We start from the raw sequence: 21,219 nt of genomic DNA, 5'->3' as shown, positions 1-21,219 counted from the left end.
GCTTTGTGCACTGTGAGGGTTCTGCAGTGTGATCGCCTTTTTCCAGCAGGTCAGCCGAAGGATCCTTTGGGAATTCCCTTGGGGACCAGCGGAACCCTGTTCTATTTGGCATGGGGAACATAACCCTTCACTCCGGGCAGATCCAGTGGATGTGAGCCCCTGCGTGTTGGGATAAATTGTAAAAGCCCCCCGGGGAAAGTGTGTGTGTCTGCGTGAACCTGACCTTTCAGTAAGCATTTAGGCTTTGAACTGAGTGCTGTTGATTTCAAAGTGATTGAGACAGAGGGATTATCTCTTCCCACTTGGAGCTGAAATTCTAAGGACACCTACGTGAAATACCAGGTGTATGGAACGGTGGTAAGTTCTAAAGGGAAAAAGAAAGTAGGGGAAGGGTGCAGAGGGTCTGGGCTGTGTGGTGTCTCTTGGAGGTCAGTTAGGGTTCGTTATTTCTGGGCGTATGTACGTTTATCCCAGGTTTCAAAATCTAGGTGATTGTGTCTGTCTCGGGGGCCACATGGGATATGGGTGGGATTGTCTGTGTAGCGGAGTTGTGTTCAGGCAAGAGTGTCTGTGAGTCTCTTGCAGTACTTTGATGAAGACAGTTCTTCGTCTCTGTGCATGTTTCGCATTCTGCGTGTAATAACCTAATGTTGGCCATTTAGATTTCTTCTTTGGAAAAAGTATTCAATTCTTCTCCCCATTTTTTAAATTAGATTGTTTGTTTGTTTCTTATGCTATTGAGTTGTATGAGTTCTTTATCAGATACACGAGTTGCAATTATTTTCTCCCATTCTGTTGGTTCCCTTTTCATTTTGTTGATGGAGAAAAGTTTACAGTAATTAAAAATACAACTGTCTCAACCACCTAACACCCATTAGGAGGCTACTTTAAAAAAAAAACAAAATAACAAGTGAAGATGTGGAGAAATTGGAAGTCTTGTGCACTGTGTGTAGGAAGGTGATGTGCAGTTGCTAAGGAAAGTAGTATGGCTGTCCTCAAAATATTAAAAATAGAATTACCATAAGATGCAGCAATTGTATTTCTGAGTATATACCCAAAAGAACTGAAAGCAGGGACTAAGAGAGATATTTGTACATCCATGTTTAGAGCAGCATTATTCATAATAGCTAAAGGATGGAAGCAACCCAGGTGTCCCTCAATGGATGGATGGATAAATGAAATGTGGTGTATATATACTATGGAATATTATTCAGCCTTAAGGAAGGAAATTCTAATACATGCCACAAAATGGATACGTCTTGAAAACATTATGCTAAGTGAAATAAGCCAGTCATAAAAAGACTGTGTGCATAGTGGGTGCCAGTGATGGGGTGGTGATGGGGGGACAATGGGGAGTTCCTGCTAAATGGGTATAGAGTCTCAGTTTTGCAAGATGAAAACAGTTCTGGAGGTGGATGGTGCTGATAGTTGCACAACAATGTGAATGTACTTGGTGACCCTGAACTGCACCCTTAAAAATGGTTAAGATAGTAAATTTTATGTTGTGTATTTTACCCCAATTTTAAAAATACATAAGTATCTGAACTTAAGAACCGAATTCATGCTTCATACAATAATAGACTCCTCTGGAATGGAGGAAAGGGCATGTCATCTTATGCTAGAGTATTTGTTATCTGCTGCTGCATAATATTACTTTAAAACCTACAGGTTAAAAAACATTTATTTTGCTAACAAATCTGCTATTTGACCAGGACTGGGTATTGACCTGCTCCATTTCACCACCACACTAGAAGTATACTTTTGGCCAACTAGTTTTTACAGTTCCTACCATCTCTATCCTGGAGATCATAGGGAACTTTACAGCAAATAGCAGTGTTGACACATAAAACATTACAGTATCAACTTTTATCCCTTTTAGCAAAAGTGCCCTTTTTAGTTCACCATTGGTAAATCTGGTCTTTATTCTGAAAGAAAATCAAAACCAAGTCATAAAAGACAAGGTTATTATCATTGGTTGGACTCTGAAAATCACCATTCGTTGTCTTTTCCTATCTTATAAAACAGTGTTTCTTTAGTTTCATTTTCTGGGGTTTGAGGATATGTGTTATCAGTACTCCTAGATGGCAGAGAGCATCAGTCAGATTTCAGTAGAGGATGAAGCCAGTTCAGGTATCTCCAGGCAGCATATGTTTTTGGAGGCTTTAGGATGCTGCTTAGGCCAAGGCCGCTGCTGAGAAACACCTCCCCTTTGCACACATAAGGGACTTGTGTGCCCCTACAAAAGCCTCTACCTATTACCCTTGGGTTCTACCAAATGGCTGCTAGTTTGCCTAATGCTCTTTTGGACAACAGGCTACTATTTTGTGCCATCTGGCTTTGGGATCACAGCAGTTTTACCACTTTTACATTCCTGTCTGTATGTGGACCTGAGCCAAGTCAACTTGGTGATGTCATTCCCTTTTTCTGAGAGCATTCCTAGCCATAAACCTGGGTCTGCTAGGTCGTGTGTTTATCTCTGTCCCTTAGGAATTTTATGTGGAAGTGAAATATATCTAAATTGCCATATAATGTCCTACATATAACTTCTTTCCAAACAAATGAAAGATAAATGTGAAAACTTAAACAATTGAAGAAGAAACCATAAGAGATCATCTTCATGAATTTGGAATAGGCAAAAATTTCTTAAACAGAACACAAAAATAATCGTGGAGAATATACTGTGCTAAGGTAAGAAGTATATATATATATATAAAAGACAACATTAGTAGAATAAAAGAGCAGCCCATATAATGGAAAGAGGAATTTTCAATTTATATATCTGGCAAAGGACTTGTACATGGAATATATTACATACCCCTACAAGTTAATAGGAAAAGTACAGGCAATGCAAAAGAAAATGAACCATTCACAAAGGAAGATATTCAAATAGCTAATATAGATTTAACTAACCTATAATTAATGATAATAATAATATAGATGTGTAACTAGAATAAGGATGTTCAATTTGGTTAGTCATCAGGAAAATGCAAATTAAAAGCACAGTGAGATACTAGTACATCCCAACCAGAGTTGATAACATGAATATATATAAAATACAGGTAGGGGAATGCCAGTGAAGATGTAAAGCAACTTACACTTGTGGAGTGTAAGTTGATATAACCACTTTGGAAGAGTGTTTCCACTATCTACTAATACTGAGAATATGCATTCCCTATGTCCCATGTGTATATATAGGTATATATCTCAAATAGAAATGCATATATACTTTTACCAAAAAGGTGCTTGCTAGAATGGCCAATGCATTACTATTTATAATAGCCCTAAATTGGGAACTACTCAGATATCCATCAACAATAGAATGGATATTGTGGGGTAATAACAGAAGGAGAATCAAAACAAACAAACAAACAAACAAAAACAACCAGAGACTGACTTACAGTGTTGCTTGGAAACCCAGATACACAGAAATACATGTTGTGCAATTCTAATTAAAGAAAATACAAACTAGCCACATGCAGAAGAATGAAACTGGACCATTTCCTTACACCATACACAAAAGTATACTCAAAATGGATGAAAGACCTAAATGTGAGACAGGAATCCATCAAAATCCTTGAGGAGAACACAAGCAGCAACCTCTTCGACCTTGGTCACAGCAGCTTCTTGCTAGACACGTCTCCAAAGGCAAGGGAAACAAAGGCAAAAATGAACTATTGGGACTTCATCAAGATAAAAAGCTCTTGAACAGCAAAGGAAGTAGTCAACAAAACCAAAAGACAACCGACAGAATGGGAGAAGAAGATATTTGTAAATGATGTATCAGATAAAGGGTTAGTGTCCAAAATCTATAAAGAACTTATTAAACTCAACATCCAAAGAACAAATAATCCAATCAAGAAATGGGCAGAAGACATGAACAGACATTTCTGCAGAGAAGACACACAAATGGCCAACAGACATATGATAAAGTGCTCCACATCACTCGGCATCAGGGAAATACCAATCAAAACCACAATGAGATACCACCTCACACCAGTCAGAATGGCTAAAATTAACAAGTCAGGAAATGACAGATGTTGGCATTTATGATCTCACTGATATGTGGAATTTAAGAAACAAGGCAGAGGATCATAGGGGAAGAGAGGAAAAAATGAAACAAGATGAAATCAGAGAGGGAGACAAACCATAAGAGACTCTTAATTTTAGGAAACTTAGGGTTGCTGGAGGGGAGAGGGGTGGGATGTGGGGTAACTGGGTGATGGACATTGGAGAGGGTATGTGTTGTAATGAGCAGTGGGTATTATATAAGACTGATGAATCACAGACCTCCTGAAACAAATAATACTTTATATGTTAATTCATTGAATTTAAATTTAAAAAATTAATAAATAATAAAAATTTTAAAAAAAGAAAATACAAACTAGGTGAAACTCATTCATGCTTTTATCTTTTGAGGATAGTGACCAGAGGGAGCACAAATGGAACTTCAGGTGCTGGCAATTTTCTGTTTCTTGATCTGGTGCTGATTATGTGGGTGCATTAACTTTATAACAGTTCAGTGAGCTGTTTTATAATATGTTCATTTTTCTGTATGCTTGTTGCATTTATATAAAAAGTTAAAAGGAACAAATGGAAAACATGACTGAATATATCAGCAAAATTAAGAACTCCAAGGATGAAGTACCAGCAATTTACATACACCTGAAGAGAGACTTAGTGGAAAGTAAGATAGGGGCACCTGGGTGGCTCAGTCGTTAAGCGTCTGCCTTCGGCTCAGGTCATGATCCCAGGGTCCTTGGATCGAGCCCCGCATCGGGCTCCCTGCTCAGTGGGGAGTCTGCTTCTCCCTCTCCCACTCCCCCTGCTTGTGTTCCCTCTCTCGCTGTTTCTCTCTCTGTCAAATAAATAAATAAATAATAAATAAATGAATGAATGAATGTAAGATAGCATAGAAGAAAATGTCAAGGTTGAAGCCCACAGAGGCAAAATTGTGGACCTTGGAATGTGGCAAAAGGGAATAAAATTATACTTAATGGCAAAACTCTGTTCCAGTACCTATGTAAAATATCATTTAAATGTTAAAATGGTATCCAACTCCAGTAAACCCAACAGCTCACTCTGTCCTCCCCCCTGGAATACAAAATCTTGCCTATGAAGAGCCTGGAGTACAAACTGTCCTATTTTCAGTAAACAAGTCAGTCCAGCAGGAAAATTCTTATCGTTCAGAATATCCTACTGTTCCATATACGTTTTTCTTCTAAGGAGCCAGGTGAACAGTGCTGTTATTAAAATAGTTCTTCCTCAGAGGAAGTGGAGCTAAAAAGAAATGCATAATTTGTAGAGGAAAATGAACTGAGGAAAGCAAAACATTTAAGATTGAGACATAGCTTTGTAATATTTTATTTGATACACCAATTCATGTTCACTTACTTCCAGCAAACTGAAGTGTAAAAATATCTAGTATCCATAATATCTACAATTTCCATTACAATTTTGTGAAAGTCAAATGAGACAACATAATAAATGCATGGTAAACTAAAATGGTACATATCAACACATGAAAATGAGACATTAAATTTATATCTATGTGTTAACTGAAATGCCATGTACTCTAATGCTCCAGGACCATGTGTAATCTATGAATGTAGAGTGGCTTCATTAAAAACCTGTATTTGAAACCCAGGCAAACCTGTGACTTGGGCCTATGGTCCTGAGTTAGTTGAATTACTTCTTTTAGTTTCAATTTCATCATCTATAACTGGAGAAGGCCATAACTATCACTGATGGTATAGTGAGGTAAAGTATGGAAATTGGTCCACAGAGTTGTTTCCACAGAAGAGTTCAAAGGACTCAATTTTTTTGTAGAGTCATTTAAAGACATCATAGTAGGATTGGGAAATTAATGACATTGGGAAAAGAAGTTTTGGCTACACTGGGCAGCGACTCCTCCATTACAAAAATTGCTCCAACCAGTGATACCTTCTGTTTGATGAAAATTCCAACATAAATGAAATTAAGTTAAAGCTACTCATGTTCTTGGGAACTTTTTACATTGTAAAACATGTGTGGATACAACTGTAACACTGGAGAGAGGACATCAACCTATTTTTACCTGAGCTCTTTGAACTTTTCAGGACTTCACAGTGAGGATCATGTACCCCATAAATTACAGACTTGGGGCTACAGAAAATAATAGGAATCATTACCTATCAGGGAACAAACTGTAAACTCTCAGCATTCTCCACATAGTGTACTTCTGTTTCAATGAGGAGCATCTAATGAAGGACATTGTAGACCATGTAACTGGCATCCACAATGGTCCTGTGTAAAGGGTACAAAGGCATAATCCTCAAGGAAGCAGCCAGTGAACATCGCTCTAAAGCTTCACGGTCAAAACCAGAAAAAAAATAGCACTGGAAACAGAAAGGCCGTGATTCCGCCAAGGAAAAAAATCTGTGTATTTAGAAGGATCAGCTGTCTATAGAAATGTTTAAACCAGGAGTGTCATGGTTCAGACATGAAAAAGAGTCCCTTTGAAAATGGCATGAACTCTTTCTTGCTGGTAGGGAAATCCCACAATGCAGTCATAATCTACACCTCTCATATTGTTATAGTGTTCAGTGCAGCTGTATGGAGCCTATTAGTGTACTGATGTCCCCATAAACAACCAACATTGGTTGGTGAATCTATGACTCTGGAAGTGAAGTTCATTATAACAATAATTGGAATCACTCAGTAATTCAGGCATACCTGGTAAAGCTGTACAGATATTGCTCCTAACCATCTCCTCCCTTAAATCAAGAGAACCTGCTCATCTTTCATAACATCTGAGGCAAACGGCCCAGCCAGGTACAGCTAAACTGCAGTGATAATGCCATCATGCCCAGGGCCAAAGAAACATCCGTGAAAGCCATCAAAAACAGAGATGAAAACTGACCTTTGGCAATCAGAAAGTGACAAAAATCACAGGTGATCTGAATGAAAAGGGAAAAGCAGGGTCCATTTTTCAACTACTGTTAATAATGCAGTGGGGAACATTGTAGGTAGTAACATCACCAGACAATCACCTATAAGAACTCCAGGAAAAATGTATAGAATTTCAGGAAGGTGATTAGCAAAAAGAATTAAGGGAGAAAATGTTCCTATTTCATTATCTGTTTTTCTTCTAAGAGTTACCTAAAAAACTCAGGTAACTCCAGGTAACTCCAGGAAAGCAGTTTTCCTGGAAGTCATTGATACTTATTTAAATCAGTAATGCTTGGTTTTTCTGTTTTATCCCCTAACATCTCATCTCTAGCTTACATAAAGGGCTCCCCACATCAAGAATACAGTGTTTTCTAGTTGTTCCCTGGGAAAAGTTGCATAGGTCTAGTTCCTACATACACTGTTAAGCTGCAAGAGCATAGTACTGAGGAAACACTTCATCCCTTCCTCTCTCCAACCTACCTTCAAGTGAACCTGTGGGGATTTGTACAATTCCAATAGTGTCTTTCCTCCACCTACCCCAAATCTGTGCAAAAATGGCTTATGCTGTTCCTAAAGTGATGGCCATGAACCTATTCTGTTTCTCATAGATAAAATTGGGTACAGTCTTTCCCCTTCCTGTAAGCCACATCAGGGTGCTCTCCAAATTGCTTTGATTACCGTGGTAGGCATTGTAGTCATGATATCCTAAAATTGTGTGGTTTAACCAAAGGGGATTCCTATTGATCTCCTCAATGGCAGACACGAAGGCCAGAACATTGTTGTTGAATCCCCCTGCATTGAGGGAAGTGCATTAGGAATCAGAGCCCATCCAGGGCTTTGTCAAAAAGAGAAACAACTTTATTCTTACCCATTCACTATAGTAAAGTCCCAACTGGGGAACAGATTGTGCTTTACCCTTGGATGAAATCTTAAGCAGGTGCCACCAATTGGTTTCCTTTTTAAAAGTCATTTTCAGATCTTAAAAGTCCTTTGGCCACTTTGAGACATAGTGACTGCTGGGCCAGCTTAAGTACTCAAACCAGGGCCTGAGAGACTTCCCATTGAAAGGAAGAACCAAACCAAATCAATGGAAAACCAACTATTTTTATTTTTACCCCAAATATTTATCAATACATTAATCCATGATGTGATGTCAGAAAACACAACAATCAATATAATTGGGAGGAAGAAGCAAATATTGTTACTAGAGATGATAGCAATTTTTAAAAAATGTATATATAGTATCTTACAACATTTGTCCTTTTGTGACTGGCTTATTTTTTTTTTTAAAGATTGGTTGATTTGAGAGAGAGAGAAAGAGAAAGCACAAGCACAAGTGGGGGGCAGAGGCAGAGGGAGAGGAAGAATCAAGACTCTCCACTGAGCAGGGAGCTCAATGTGGGGCTTGATTCCAGGACCCTGAGATCATGACCTGATCTGAAGGCAGACGCTTAACCAACTGAGCCACCAGGCACCCCGCAACTGGCTTATTTTATTTATCACAATATCCTTAAGGTTCATCCTTGTTATAGCATGTGCCAGCATTGCCTTTCTTTTAAAGGCTGAATGATATTCTATTTTATTCCGTTATTTGCAACCTTGAGCATTCCCCAGGTGAAATTTAAAACTGGGCCCCATATAGAGGGCAAGGAGAGACCAAAGAAAGAGGCAGATCGCTCTAGATTGGTTGTCAGGTTAAATAAACAAGGGAACTTACATGTGAGGCTTGTCTTGGGTGGCCACAAAATAAGTAGGTCTCCACATCCATCCTTAAAAGTCTTTATAGAGGCCTTAACTGGGCTCAGTTACATACTCAGTCCAGAGGGTCTCAACAACATCTTATTCTCTCAAGGCTGTGTCCTTTACATTGCCAGTTGTCAAGTTGCCCAGGTCCAGCTTGAGGATCAACCAGTGGTCACATTCTCTTGATGACCTCCTCCAACAATACCATGTTTTTGGAGTTGATTTTTATATAAACTGTGAAATACCAAAGTTATACACACATGTAGGTTTGATTTGGGGCTTATTATTCTAGTCCACTAGCCAATGCCTATTTGATATAACTATCCTTGCACCCATACTGTATCCATGCGCATTGTCTTAATGATTATGATTTTGTATAATTGCTGATATTTGATAGGAGAAGTCCCTTGTCTGTAGAATTTTTGTGTTTTCAATCTAAATCATGATATCACCTGCAATAAATTTCATTTCTTCTTTTAAAGAGCTTATGTCTGTAATTTCTTTCTCTTATATTACACTGTCTAGAACTTTCAATACCCATTCAATAGAAGTAATTATAGTGAACATCGTGGTATTATTCTTTATTTTATTGAAATATAATTGACATGTAACATTGTATTTGTTTAGGTGTACAACAATGATTTTATATATGTATATAAAATCACTAAAATATGTCTAATTAACATCCATCTCCACACATAGATTGGAATTAAACATTTTTTCTTGTGATGAGAACTTTTAAGATCTACTCTCAGCAACTTTTAAATTTACAGCACAGTATTATTAACTATAGTCATCATGGTGTACAGTACATCCCTGTGACTTAGGGGTGTGTGTGTGTGTGTGTGTGTGTGTGTGTGTGTGTGTGTGTTCATTGATGCATCTCCAGCCCATAGCCCAGGATCTGGCACACAGGTGATCGAGAAATGCTTGTTAGATGATCAGGTTTGGGGTACTTACACATTCACACACAATGGGGTTTTTGTTCAAACCTCATAAAAGATGCATATCTACTTGCACTTTAAAAGTGGACAGTTCTCAGGGCGCCTGGGTGGCTCAGTTGGTTAAGCGACTGCCTTCGGCTCAGGTCATGATCCTGGAGTCCCGGGATCGAGTCCCGCATCGGGCTCCCTGCTCGGCAGGGAGTCTGCTTCTCCCTCTGCCCCTCTCCCCTCTCATGTGCTCTCTCTCAAATAAATAAAATCTTTTTAAAAAATTAAAAAAAAATACAAGTGGACAGTTCTCACCCCCTTCCCATGTAGCTACGTGGTGCGCCCCCTCCCCCGGCACCCGAGGCAAATCACGAGTGTCTCGTAGCTGACCTGGGGGGAAGGGACCGCACACCACTGAGTTCCCACTGTGCATGAAATTTGACTGACCCTGGCCCATCCCTAAGAAACTGTCAAGGGGCATCACCACTACATGACAGGAGCCCGAGGTCCGAGAGCCGGGGGCCAGCATCCTTTGTGAGGAACGCTCCAGCCGGTCACTCTGTGTTAAGTTTCTTCCACCGAGGCGCCGCTCACTATCTGACAGTTTTGGACGTGCCTTTTGTTTTTAGCAGCAACCGCCGGCAGGCTGCGGAGTCTGTCGCCTCTTCGGCCATCATGCCCTCCTCTAGGTCCGAGTCCAGCACTCGGCTGCCGTTCCCTTCGCGCCCGGCGGGCTTTGCCCTCTTCAGCGGCCTCCCCCAGGTAGCCAGTCAGAGAAGGGGAGAAGGCTGAAGCTGAGACACGGCCCGGACCGGAAGCGGCGGCGCCGACCGGAAGCGGCGGCGAGTTCCCCGGGGCGGGGCTTTCTGCCACTTCCTGCCCCCCGGCTCTTCCGGGAGACCCGCGGGAGCCGCTTCCACAGCGGAAAGGAGATCCCCCCGCGCGGAAACACTCGGCCAGGGTCTGAGCCGCAGCTGCCTCCGGGAACGGCTGGTCTGGAGCGGGCGCCGTGTGCGCCGGGAGCAACCCGAGGGGCACATCCTGGCCTCGGAGGCCCGTCCTTCTTTGAACCGCTTTTCCTAAGGGGCTTGGGATCCCGGGGGTGTGTCTCAGGAAGTGAGAGACCAGGGGCACCAAGGAGTGCGCTCTGCGGACCTGGCCGGGAGTCTGGACACGACTAGGGAACCAGATGACAGTGCTGTGGTTCCGGACGTGGATTGCACGTGCGCGGCCCTGAGTCTCCTGCGGGCTGCGGCCCAGGGCTGCGACTGCGCATGTGCGCATCTGCGCGGAGGGGTGAGGCGGCGTGAGACCGTCAAGTGGGTGCGGCAACTGGGCGTCGTGCTGCGGAGCTGGGGAGCTGCTGGTGCTGGAGAGCCGGTTTCTCCCACCAAGGGGTGTGGAGAAAGGGGTCAGCTTTCACTGACCCTTTTCTACTCCCTCTAACCTCATTGCTATGTGGTGCTGCTCCAGGGAAGTGTTTCCTAGGTGGGGAGAGAGAGGGATCTCTTAGTGAACTCTTACAGTAAAAAGCACAGAACTGGGTTTGGGATGGGGATGCCAGAGCTGCAGTGGCCTCAAGGCAGGCCCTGGATTATGACGTAGATGGCCAAAGATTGGAGTCCTGCCCAGGAGAGCCCTCCTTGAGAATACTAGGTCGGCCTTTGTCTCAGACCCACGGTTCCCCCAGAGCTCAGAGTCCCAGGACTCCGTAGGACAAATGCCAGGCCCTTTATGATGTGGGGCCATGGAGTGGACAGTCAAGAAAGAATTCTTGACAATTTGCATGAATTTTCAGTGCATAAAGGAGTTTTTTTATTAAGCACGGGGACAGTACCTGTGGGCAGAAAGCTGCACTGGGATTGTGAGGAGTGACTGACTATGTACTTTTTAGTTAGTGGGGTTTAAGGATAGCATAAGTCTCTAAGGAATTTGGAAGCAAGGCTTCCAGGACCTCGAGGGGCTAGCTGCTGTTACGATAAGGTTATTTACTACTGTATAATAAAACATGAGTCATGAGACATTTCAGATGTATTTTAATGGGTCATATATTTGAAGAATGACTGCTAACATATCTTCCGGGTGTCAGGGGGTGCGGTTTACAGGTATCAGTGTGAAGTTACAATAACCAGAGCAAAGCTATAGTGGTAAAACATTGAAGGAAGTCCTTGAGGGAGGTGTAGGGAGTGTTACGGTCTTTATGCCTAAAGAATCCTGCTTGGAGACTCTGAGACACAGCAAAGTCTGGCCTTTGCACCTTTTTCTGCCATCACCTCCCTCTGGCTAAGTACCTGAGGTGAGGGCAAGCATGGCCCAGGGGGGTGTAACTATTTTCCAGCTGGATTCCAAGAAAGGCCTGATGGCTCAAGATTCCTTCTTTCCTTTATCTGCCATTCTTTGTAACATTGTCCAGGAGGTGGACAGAATCGTTTTGCTTACCCAGAAATTAAGATTCTGGTGTTTGTTTTCTTTTTTTCTTTTTTTAAGATCTTATTTATTTATTTATTTAGGAGAGAGTGAGAGCGAGCAGGGGTGGGGGGAAGATAGTACTCAAAAGGACATACTGTATTTGCTGCTCACCTTCATTTTTCCTAGGAAAAATCACCTCGCCAGCTACAGTTCTTTTCCTTGCATCTAATGGATCACCAAAAGCTTGCATAGATATCATTCTGCTTATAGGAAAGGACATATGCTGGGGTAAAACTATGCAGATGATCCTATCCCTTTTTCAAACTAGGGACAACCCTTATGATTTCCAGGATACAAGTTCTGTTATTTGGACTGTAATAGCATCAAAATGATAATGCCAAACATATAATGCAATTTACAATTCTTTTTTTTTTTTTTAGATTTTACTTATTTGACAGAGAAAGAGAGAAAGTACAAGCAGGGAAGAGCGGCAGGCAGAGGGAGAGGGAGAAGCAGACTCCCCACTGAGCAGGGAGCGCGACATGGGGCTCAGTCCCAGGACCCTGCGATCATGACCTGCGCTGAAGGCAGACACTTAACTGACTGAGCCACCCAGGCGCCCCTATAATTCTTTGAAAAGGATTATAAACGGCCACATTCTCTAGCCCAAATACGTGTGGACTCTGCGGACTGTTGAAATTCTCAATCATACAATTACATTCACTTCTTGTATCATAAGTCTCCAAGAGCCTTGTCAGGCTTCATGATTCTCTCGAAGGACCAACAGGATTCAGAAGAGCCATTATACCATAATTATGGTAAAAGGATAGATTAAAATAAGCAAAGGGAAATAGCACATAGGGTGAATGAAGCCTAGGAGAAATCAGGTGCAAACTTTAAGTTGTCCTCTCTCAGCAGTGACATAGCACCCTCAGCAATGATGTATGACTACACATGTGAAGTGTCGACAATCAGAGCTCACCTGACCTTGGTCTCCAGGGCTTTTATTGGGGGTCAGTCATGTAGCCATGTAACATCCACATAGCTGAGCTTAGCTACTTAACCTCCAGCTCCCATCCTCAGAAGTCAAACTGGTACAGCATCATCTATAGCCTTTTGCCTACAAAAGCAGGCATTCACTATAAGTCACATTGTTAGCATAAACTACACAAACTGATACAGTGTGATCCAAGAATGTAGACATACAAAACACCCTTATTAGGCAGAATATTCCAAGGACTCAGAATTTGCTGGTCAAGGGCTAGTGTTTTCTTTGTAAAGTACAGAATTTGAATAACCAAAGCCTGCTGAATTAACATTCTACTGTACACTTCCTGACAATGTCCAACCCAGTGCAAAGCCTGCTTCTGTGATGCCCTCCCCCAAATCAACTGAAATAAATCCACTTCCTCTAAGTTCTTTCTACTATGCAATTTCTGAGATGTTCTATTGTTCCTCATGCTAAGTGGTCACCCAACTGCAGGAATTTTGTTCAACTGCACGTTTCTCATGAATTCTGGCTGGTGGGCACTGACCTAGCCAATATATAAGTTTTATTCTTACAAATGGATTAAGTAGTTTTAAAGGGGAAATTGCTTAAAATTGTAAGAATATGAAAATTCACATAAAAAAACTAAAATATGGGGACGCCTGCGTGGCTCAGTTGGTTTAGCATCTGCCTTTGGTTCAGGTCATGATCCCAGAGTCCTGGAATCAAGTCTGCATTGGGCTCCTTGCTCAGCGGGAAGCCTGCTTCTCCCTCGCCCTCTTCCTGCCCCTCCCCCTGCTTGTTCTCTCTCCCTGGCAAATAAATAATCTTTTTTAAAAAAACCAAAAAACTAAAATGTGTCTTATGGCCTCAGAATGTATGTTTAAAAAGACAAATTTACAGTATTGTTTTGACAATCCATAATTGTATTGGAATATGGTAACATACCCTTTCAGTACATGAAAGATAATGTTTTAAATATACAGAAAATATAAAATCAGTTTCACTAGGTTTCTTCCAAGAATTAAGTACCAAAATATTGTTTGACCAAAAAGCACAAATTATTTTGCAAACATAAAAATTGTAATTGAACACACAGTATAATTTAGAGATCGCATTCAGCTGTTAACAAAAAATTCCCACAGTCTGCTTCGTGTATTTACAAGGTACCTATTTCTCATATAGAATTGTCCAGAAACAAAAAGTACAGGGTAAATGCAACCACTTGACAATGCAATCAGGAAACAAAGTCCTTTGTGTTTTCTGACACAATTATAAATTTCAGAAGTTCCTGTGGAGTCAGGTACACAGGGCCACTGGACATATTATAGGAAGATATTTACAACACAAATTCAACCTAACACAAATATGGTAAAACTGGAGAAATGAGGGAGTGTCAGGAAAGGTCACCAACCAAAAAACAAATCAGTGGCCTGGGTGGATGTATTGGAGCTTGCAGGAAAGATCTAAATTATGGATATGTGAGAATGGAAGTGGATCCATGACAGGAGAGCTATGGAAGATGCCTGTGGATGACACCAACTCTGATGAAGTCAAATAACTGATATTTGGTTTGCAGACACTCCTGATTAATGGGCCCAGAAGGCAGGAAAATCTGCTGGAAATTGGTGCTCACGAGGCTCTGATGCATATATTTTACTGTACAATAGTTCACAAAACTAAGTATGACATATTGTTCATTTCTGCCTTCCTGATCTCACGCAAAGTTTGCCTCTTTACCGTCTCTAATCTGGGACAATATGGGGAAAAGATTCTGGGAAATGTTCCCAGGCTTACCCATATTGATACATCACAGTCTATCACAAAATAGCTACTCTAGCTTTTATCATATTCAAGTAACAAGGTCTCTCTTTTTAATTCAAAGCTCTGTATCCAATTCCCACCAAGAGCTAGGGTGAGCAAAAATAAGCAAAAGAGGAAAGTAAGTCAGATGATGGTTGTCTTCATTCAACAGCTTTACACTGAGGAATCTCTGCCAGAAAATAAAATATTGTGTCCACTAACTAGAAGAAATGCCAAACATACATTTTTTTTAAATACAAAAGACTGAGAACCTCAAAAATACTGTTTTTCTTAGAAAGGAGGAAAGAGAGAATAGATGTCTGGTATATAAGTCCCAGTATGTGCAAGAAACAAAATTCCAATGACACCAAAGTATCATTATCATAATAACCACATGCTTGAAACCCAATGAAAATTAGATATAAAATGGATCTAAAATCCCAAAGATTACATATTTAAAAATACACTTCAAAAGATCTGGTCCAAAAGACTTATAGGATAAATAATTTCTATGTAAACAATTCATAATTAAAACACTATATATCAAAAGGTATGTAACTTGGCTGAGAGGGTATATAGTGGGTAAAATGGTTGCCCCCCAAAAGATATGTCCACTCTGAATCCATGAATGTGACTTTACTTGAAGAGTCCTTACAGAGGTAATAAGGATCTCAAGATGAGATCATCCTGGATTAGGGTGGGCACTGAATTCTATGACACATGTCCTTACAAGAAAAAGGGATAAAGCAGGTAGAAATGGTGATGTCAAGGCAGGGCAGAAATTGGAATGTCCATAAGCCAAGGAATACTAAGTGTTGCGGTAGCCACCAGAAGCTTGTAAAGTGGCCATGGATCAAGTTCCTCCTCAGAACCCTCAGAAGGATATATATATATATTATTTATTTATTTATTTCACAGAGACAGTGAGAGAGGGAACACAAGCAGGGGGAGTGGGAGAGGGAGAAGCAGGCTTCCTGCTGAGCAGGGAGCCCGATTGGGGCTTGATCTCAGGACCCTGGAACCATGACCTGAGACAAAGGCAGATGTTTAATGACTGAGCCACCCAAGTACCCCTATATATATTTTTTAATAGAGAGGGAGAGCATGAGCGGGAGGAGGGGTAGGGAAACAGAGGGAGAGGGAGAGAATCTTAAGGAATCTTAAGCAGGCTCCACACCTAGCATGGAGCTCCACATGGGGCTCAATCTCACAACTCTTGAGATCATGACCTGAGCCAAAATCAAGAGTCATACGCTTAACCAACTCAGCCACCCAGGAGCCCCAGAAGGAACCAATCTTAATGACACCTTGATTTCCAACTTCTAGCCTCCAGATCTGGAAGAGAATAAATTTCTGTTTATCAACTTTGTGGCAATTTGTTGGGGCTGCCTTGGCAAAGTAATACTTAAAGGAATATTTATCTCCTAAATGTATTTCTCAGAAAAATTGTAAATAATGTGGGGCACCTGGGTGGCTCAGTTGGTTAAGTGTCTGCCTTCAGCTCAGATCATGATCCCAGGGTGCTGGGATCAAGTCCCGCATCAGGCTCTCTGCTCAGTGGGGAGCCTGCTTCTCCCTCTCCTGCTCCCCCTTCTTGTGCTGTCAAATAAATAAAATCTTAAAAAAAAAATTGTAAATAATGTGATAGGAGCCTACTTCAAGAATAAGGCACTAATAAAGCCAACGATATAAGATGCTTATAAAAATTTTCTAATAGTATGCAATTTTTTGTACACAATAAGTGATGTTAATTTACATGGTTTTGCCATATTTACTGACATAGGGTTTCCCTCCTGTGGGAGTTCCTGTCTTTTTTTTAAGGATAGGGGACTACAGAAGTCTTTCCGACACTGCTTACATTTAGAGTTTCTCCCCACTGTGATTTCTCATATGTCTTTGTAGGGATGAGAGTCTACTGAAGACTTTACCACATTCCTTACACTTACAGGGTTTCTCTCTACTATGAGTTCTCAAATGTCCTCGAAATGATGACGACCAACTGAAAGCCTTCCCACATTGCTTACAAATATAGGGTTTCTCTCCAGTGTGGATTCTCACATGTGTTCTGAAGTATGAGAGACTACTGAAGGCTTTCCCACATTCATTACATGCATACGGTTTTTCTCCTGTGTGAGTTCGCAAATGTCCCTTAAAGGATGAGGGGGAACTGAAGGATTTCTGGCACTGTTTACATTCATAAGGCTTTTCTCCAGAGTGTGTTCTCATGTGAATCCTAAGGTCAGAGGGCCAACTGTAGGCCTTCCCACATTCCACACATTTATAGGCTTTCTCTCCAGTGTGCATTCTTGCATGTATGATCAAGTAAAAAGAATGAAGAAAGGCTTTCCCACATTCCTTACATTCATAGGCTTTCTCTGCACTGTGAACCTTCGCATGTTTTCTAAGAGACGAGGGAGAAGAGAAGGATTTCTCACATTCTCTACAGGCATAGAGTTTCTCAACAGTATGAGTCTCCCTATGTGTCCAGAGGTTTGAGGGAGATCTGAAGGTTTTCCCACACTTTTCACATTCATAAGGCTTCTCTCCAGTGTGGATTCTTATATGGACCCTAAGTTTGGAGAAGTATATAAAGGCTTTTCCACATTCTTTACATGTATAGGGTTTCTCTTCAGTGTGAGCTCTTATGTGTGCCCTAAATGATGAGTAACAAATAAAAGTTCTCCCACATTCCTTACATTGATGGGGTTTCTGTCCATGTTGAGATGATGTTATGGGACTCTTTAGGGATGTAGTATCCATGATGGCTTTTTCAAACTTAATGTATTCACAGGATTTTACTCCAGTAGAAAGTCTCTTATGCACAATAAAATTTGAAATCTGATTGGTTTCTCCACATTGATTACTTCCATTATTTTCTGAGGGCATCTCCACCGCATGACACCTGTTAAAAATAGGCATCATGTTACCAATGATTAGCTAACAATTCACTGATGGCTTTTAATGATTAATAGGATTACATTTTTACCATTTTCAGTGAATGTGTACATTTTCTGCCCTGTCAGAACTGTTCTAAAGTGGTATATAAGCTGAATGCTCTGACTGAGGGCTCAATCCCTTGTACCATTTCAGTGTTTTTTACATACTGAATTTTGTTTCCTGATAGCTGTTTACAGGGGAACTGTCTCAAATAATCAACATGTGCACCACTTTTATAAAATTGGTAAAAATTCTCTGAATACCTAACATCTGATGTATACTTACATATGTACACACACACACACACACATTACTATCATGGCATACTCAGACTCTCTCCTGAGACCTGCTTTCTCTCAAGTCTATGCCACTCACCTCATATATGTCCCCTTGTTCTTGTGCTGATGTTCAATGCCAGGGCATTTCCAGTTTTCACCTACAATGAAGAACCAGGAATATTTCTTCTGAATCTTACTATATTCCATTCATGTCATATTTCTTCCTTAAACATGCTATAGAGGATTCGACCTACTGATTTTCAGTGTCATAATATGAAAAATAGCAACAAAATTTACTTACTTTCTTTGGAAAGAACTGGTGAGATGAAGTCGAAAAAATAAATTGGAAACATTCATTTCTTTTCAAATAGTGATCCAAAAATTAAACAAATATTATAAGGAAGAATGTACTTTTGAACAAAAAAACACAACAAAATTTGAAGAGTTTTGGCTATTTCAGGACATTGACAACAATAAGGACAAGAGACCAAAATGGTGGGCAATTTACTGGAAATACTTCCATGAAGATTGAGACTTATGGTGACATAAATGCCCTATTGTCAGGAAAGCAACATGGGAAGGAACTGGACAAAACGCACATGCTCAACACTAACTTTAAAAGAGAAAGTATGGGAGGTTTTTCAGTGTGAACAAGGACCTTTGTGAGGATGGATGAAAAGTAAAAAAAAAAAAAAAAAAAGATGCTAGGGTATCTGACAAAATCCAACTTCCTCAGGAAGAAGAGTAATATATTTTTTAATTAATATTTCCAACTGTAATGCTTGTTCCTCTTCAGGCACAGAGTTATAATCCTTACAGAGGCTAAAAACATTTAAGAAAGAAAGTAGCAGGTTCAAATATGTACATTAGAAAGTTATTAGACTATATGCTCTCGTACTGTGACTACGTCTGTCTGTCTTCCTTAGCAATTAATTCCCATTGTTCAGCTCAAGCTTTGGAACGAGCTCAGGTACTTATACTCTAGAGAGCAAGTGAAGGGGTGGAGCCATGCTTACCCAGTGAGGCCAGGTTCCTGCAGGTCTCCAGCATCACATCTCTGTAGAGCCTCCTCTGACCACGATCCAGCAAAGCCCACTCCTCCGGGGTGAAGTCCACAGCCACATCCTCAAAAACCACTGAGTCCTGAAACATCCCACAAATTCTGGTTCAACAAGTACCATTCTCCACCAGTGTGTGCAGGAGGAAGGAGGAGGCTAACTGGGGAAGCACAGCTTGATTCACAGCAAGCTGACACATGGTTCTGTGGCCCCCCATCCACTCTCGGGCTTTGCCATCCTATCTCCTCCCCTGTATTAAACACTCACATCCTCAGGGATGCCAGCTGGCCTTACAGATTTTACAGCATCTCTAATGATCTCATCCTGCCACAGTTTGTGACTATTTTCACTCTTCCCCTCCATCCGAAGGGTCCAGAACAGTCCACAATATATTGGAGATATGAAAGAAATACTATACAAATAAAACAAGGATTTCCTCTTTAAAAACATCAGTTCCTGTGATGAAAAGCATTTCTTCTCTTTCTTCACTGTCCACTACAGGCCTCAGCACATGAAGCCAACGTTGGACCTAGATGAGGTTTTAATGAATGAAAATATGTTGAGGGCCTGGGAGCATTTCCTGCTTTTCTGCTCACCAACAATTTGATTCTTAAGGGGCCTGGTTATGCCCAACCTTCAACCCAGGCCCTGAGATAGATATACTTCCTTAAACTCCAATGCACTATAAACTGGCAGGTCCACCTCGTGGAATAATATTCTTTATGAGAGGCATTAATATTTACTTATCTGTCTCCTGTTTTTCTATGAAACATCAATGCTTCCCTTTCTACATTCTCTCTAGGAGACAGGCAGTGTATTGACAAACGAGCTAGGCAGTTCAGACCTCACCACAGGGCCTGCATTCATGGTGTGGGTGCTGACAACCACCAGTTCTGGGTGATGGCTCTTCCTCAACACACAGACTGACATCCCAAGATGCCAGAACACCCTTGTCTGTCCCAGAAAAGTGTGCCCTGGTTCTTTCTGCCTGTGAAGAGGCAGTTATGAGTTCCATGTAGAAGTGAATTAAGTGAAGTCCAGAAGGGTTTGCCTGTGAATTTGTTGAGGTCATAAAATTCATAAAGGATCAGGCAGCACCTTCCTCCAGAACATTTGTTCCCACTGTCTGAAAATCCAGAGGCACTGCTTTATACAACAGCCTCTTGGGTCTCTACACACAATAAGCATTCCACACCCTTTGGCATGCAGACAAGCATAACTGCCCAGCCCGTGAACATGGATTCCATTGGCCTGCAGGATCCCCAGGAAGCCTGGCCTTTGAGAAAGTGCATCATTTCACTGGCTTCCGCATGCACAGCTGTGAATACAGGCTACCTCACTGCCATACAGGTGCTACAATTTGCCTGAATAATAAACAGCAGCACAACTAGAAGGCTCCAGAATGGGAACACACTTCTTGTGAGGTCAGTAAGTAAAGCTGCACTGGGTCTCCTAGTTACTCAGTACACTAGTGTCTAATGTTGTCTCACAACAAATTTTTATCCACAGACAAATTCAATCAACTCTTCCACTGCTGTGTGTCAGGTGATATTTTAAAGCCATCAAAGCCCACAACAGCCTCAAGTCAATCTTAACAATACAGTGTACTAGTGAGCATCCCTGATGTGTGAAATACTTTACACAGAGATTTCCAACCATTAGCTTATTTGTTTCTCATAAAAATCTGCCAAGGGCGCCTGGGTGGCTCAGCTGGTTAAGCGACTGCCTTTGGCTCAGGTCATGATCCTGGAGTCCCGGGATCGAGTCCCGGGATCGAGTCCCTCATCAGGCTCCCTGCTCAGCAGGAGTCTGCTTCTCCCTCTGACCCTCCCCGCTCTCATGTTCTCTCTCTCTCATTCTCTCTCTCAAATAAATAAATAAAATCTTAAAAATAAAAATAAAAATCTGCCAAGTAGGTATTATAATCAGTATATAACAGGGGAAAGCTAAAAGGACAGTCAAGAACACACTCAATGTGGAGGTGCCTGGGTGGCTCAGTCGTTAAGCGTCTTCCTTCGGCTCAGGTCATGATCCCAGGGTCCTGGGATCGAGCCCCGCATCGGGCTCCCTGCTCAGCAGAGAGCCTGCTTCTCCCTCTGCTGCTCTCCCTGCTGTTCTCTCTCTCTCAAATAAATAAATAAATA

The 21,219-nt window shown here is 41.3% G+C and overlaps 1 protein-coding gene across 1 annotated transcript in view; it reads right to left on the bottom strand.

Annotated features, from left to right (window-relative positions):
* Nucleotides 1-16,518: 16,518 nt before the first annotated feature.
* Nucleotides 16,519-21,219, bottom strand: part of LOC112815355 (uncharacterized) — a 28,543-nt gene continuing 23,842 nt past the window's right edge. Inside the window, exons 5-7 of the mRNA XM_025861280.2 lie at nucleotides 19,034-19,160; nucleotides 18,115-18,175; nucleotides 16,519-17,704 (exon numbers count right to left, since the gene is read on the bottom strand). Of these exons, the coding sequence (XP_025717065.2) occupies nucleotides 16,663-17,704; nucleotides 18,115-18,175; nucleotides 19,034-19,160 (1,230 nt within the window). The 3' untranslated portion in view covers nucleotides 16,519-16,662. The remainder of the gene's footprint in view (nucleotides 17,705-18,114; nucleotides 18,176-19,033; nucleotides 19,161-21,219) is intronic.

This window comes from Callorhinus ursinus, unplaced genomic scaffold (genome assembly GCF_003265705.2).
Source record: "Callorhinus ursinus isolate GAN/ISIS: 27379988/994484 unplaced genomic scaffold, GSC_fseal_2.0 scaffold77, whole genome shotgun sequence".
NCBI classification, from domain to species: domain Eukaryota; kingdom Metazoa; phylum Chordata; class Mammalia; order Carnivora; family Otariidae; genus Callorhinus; species Callorhinus ursinus.
This window is presented reverse-complemented; position numbering and strand designations above follow the sequence as displayed.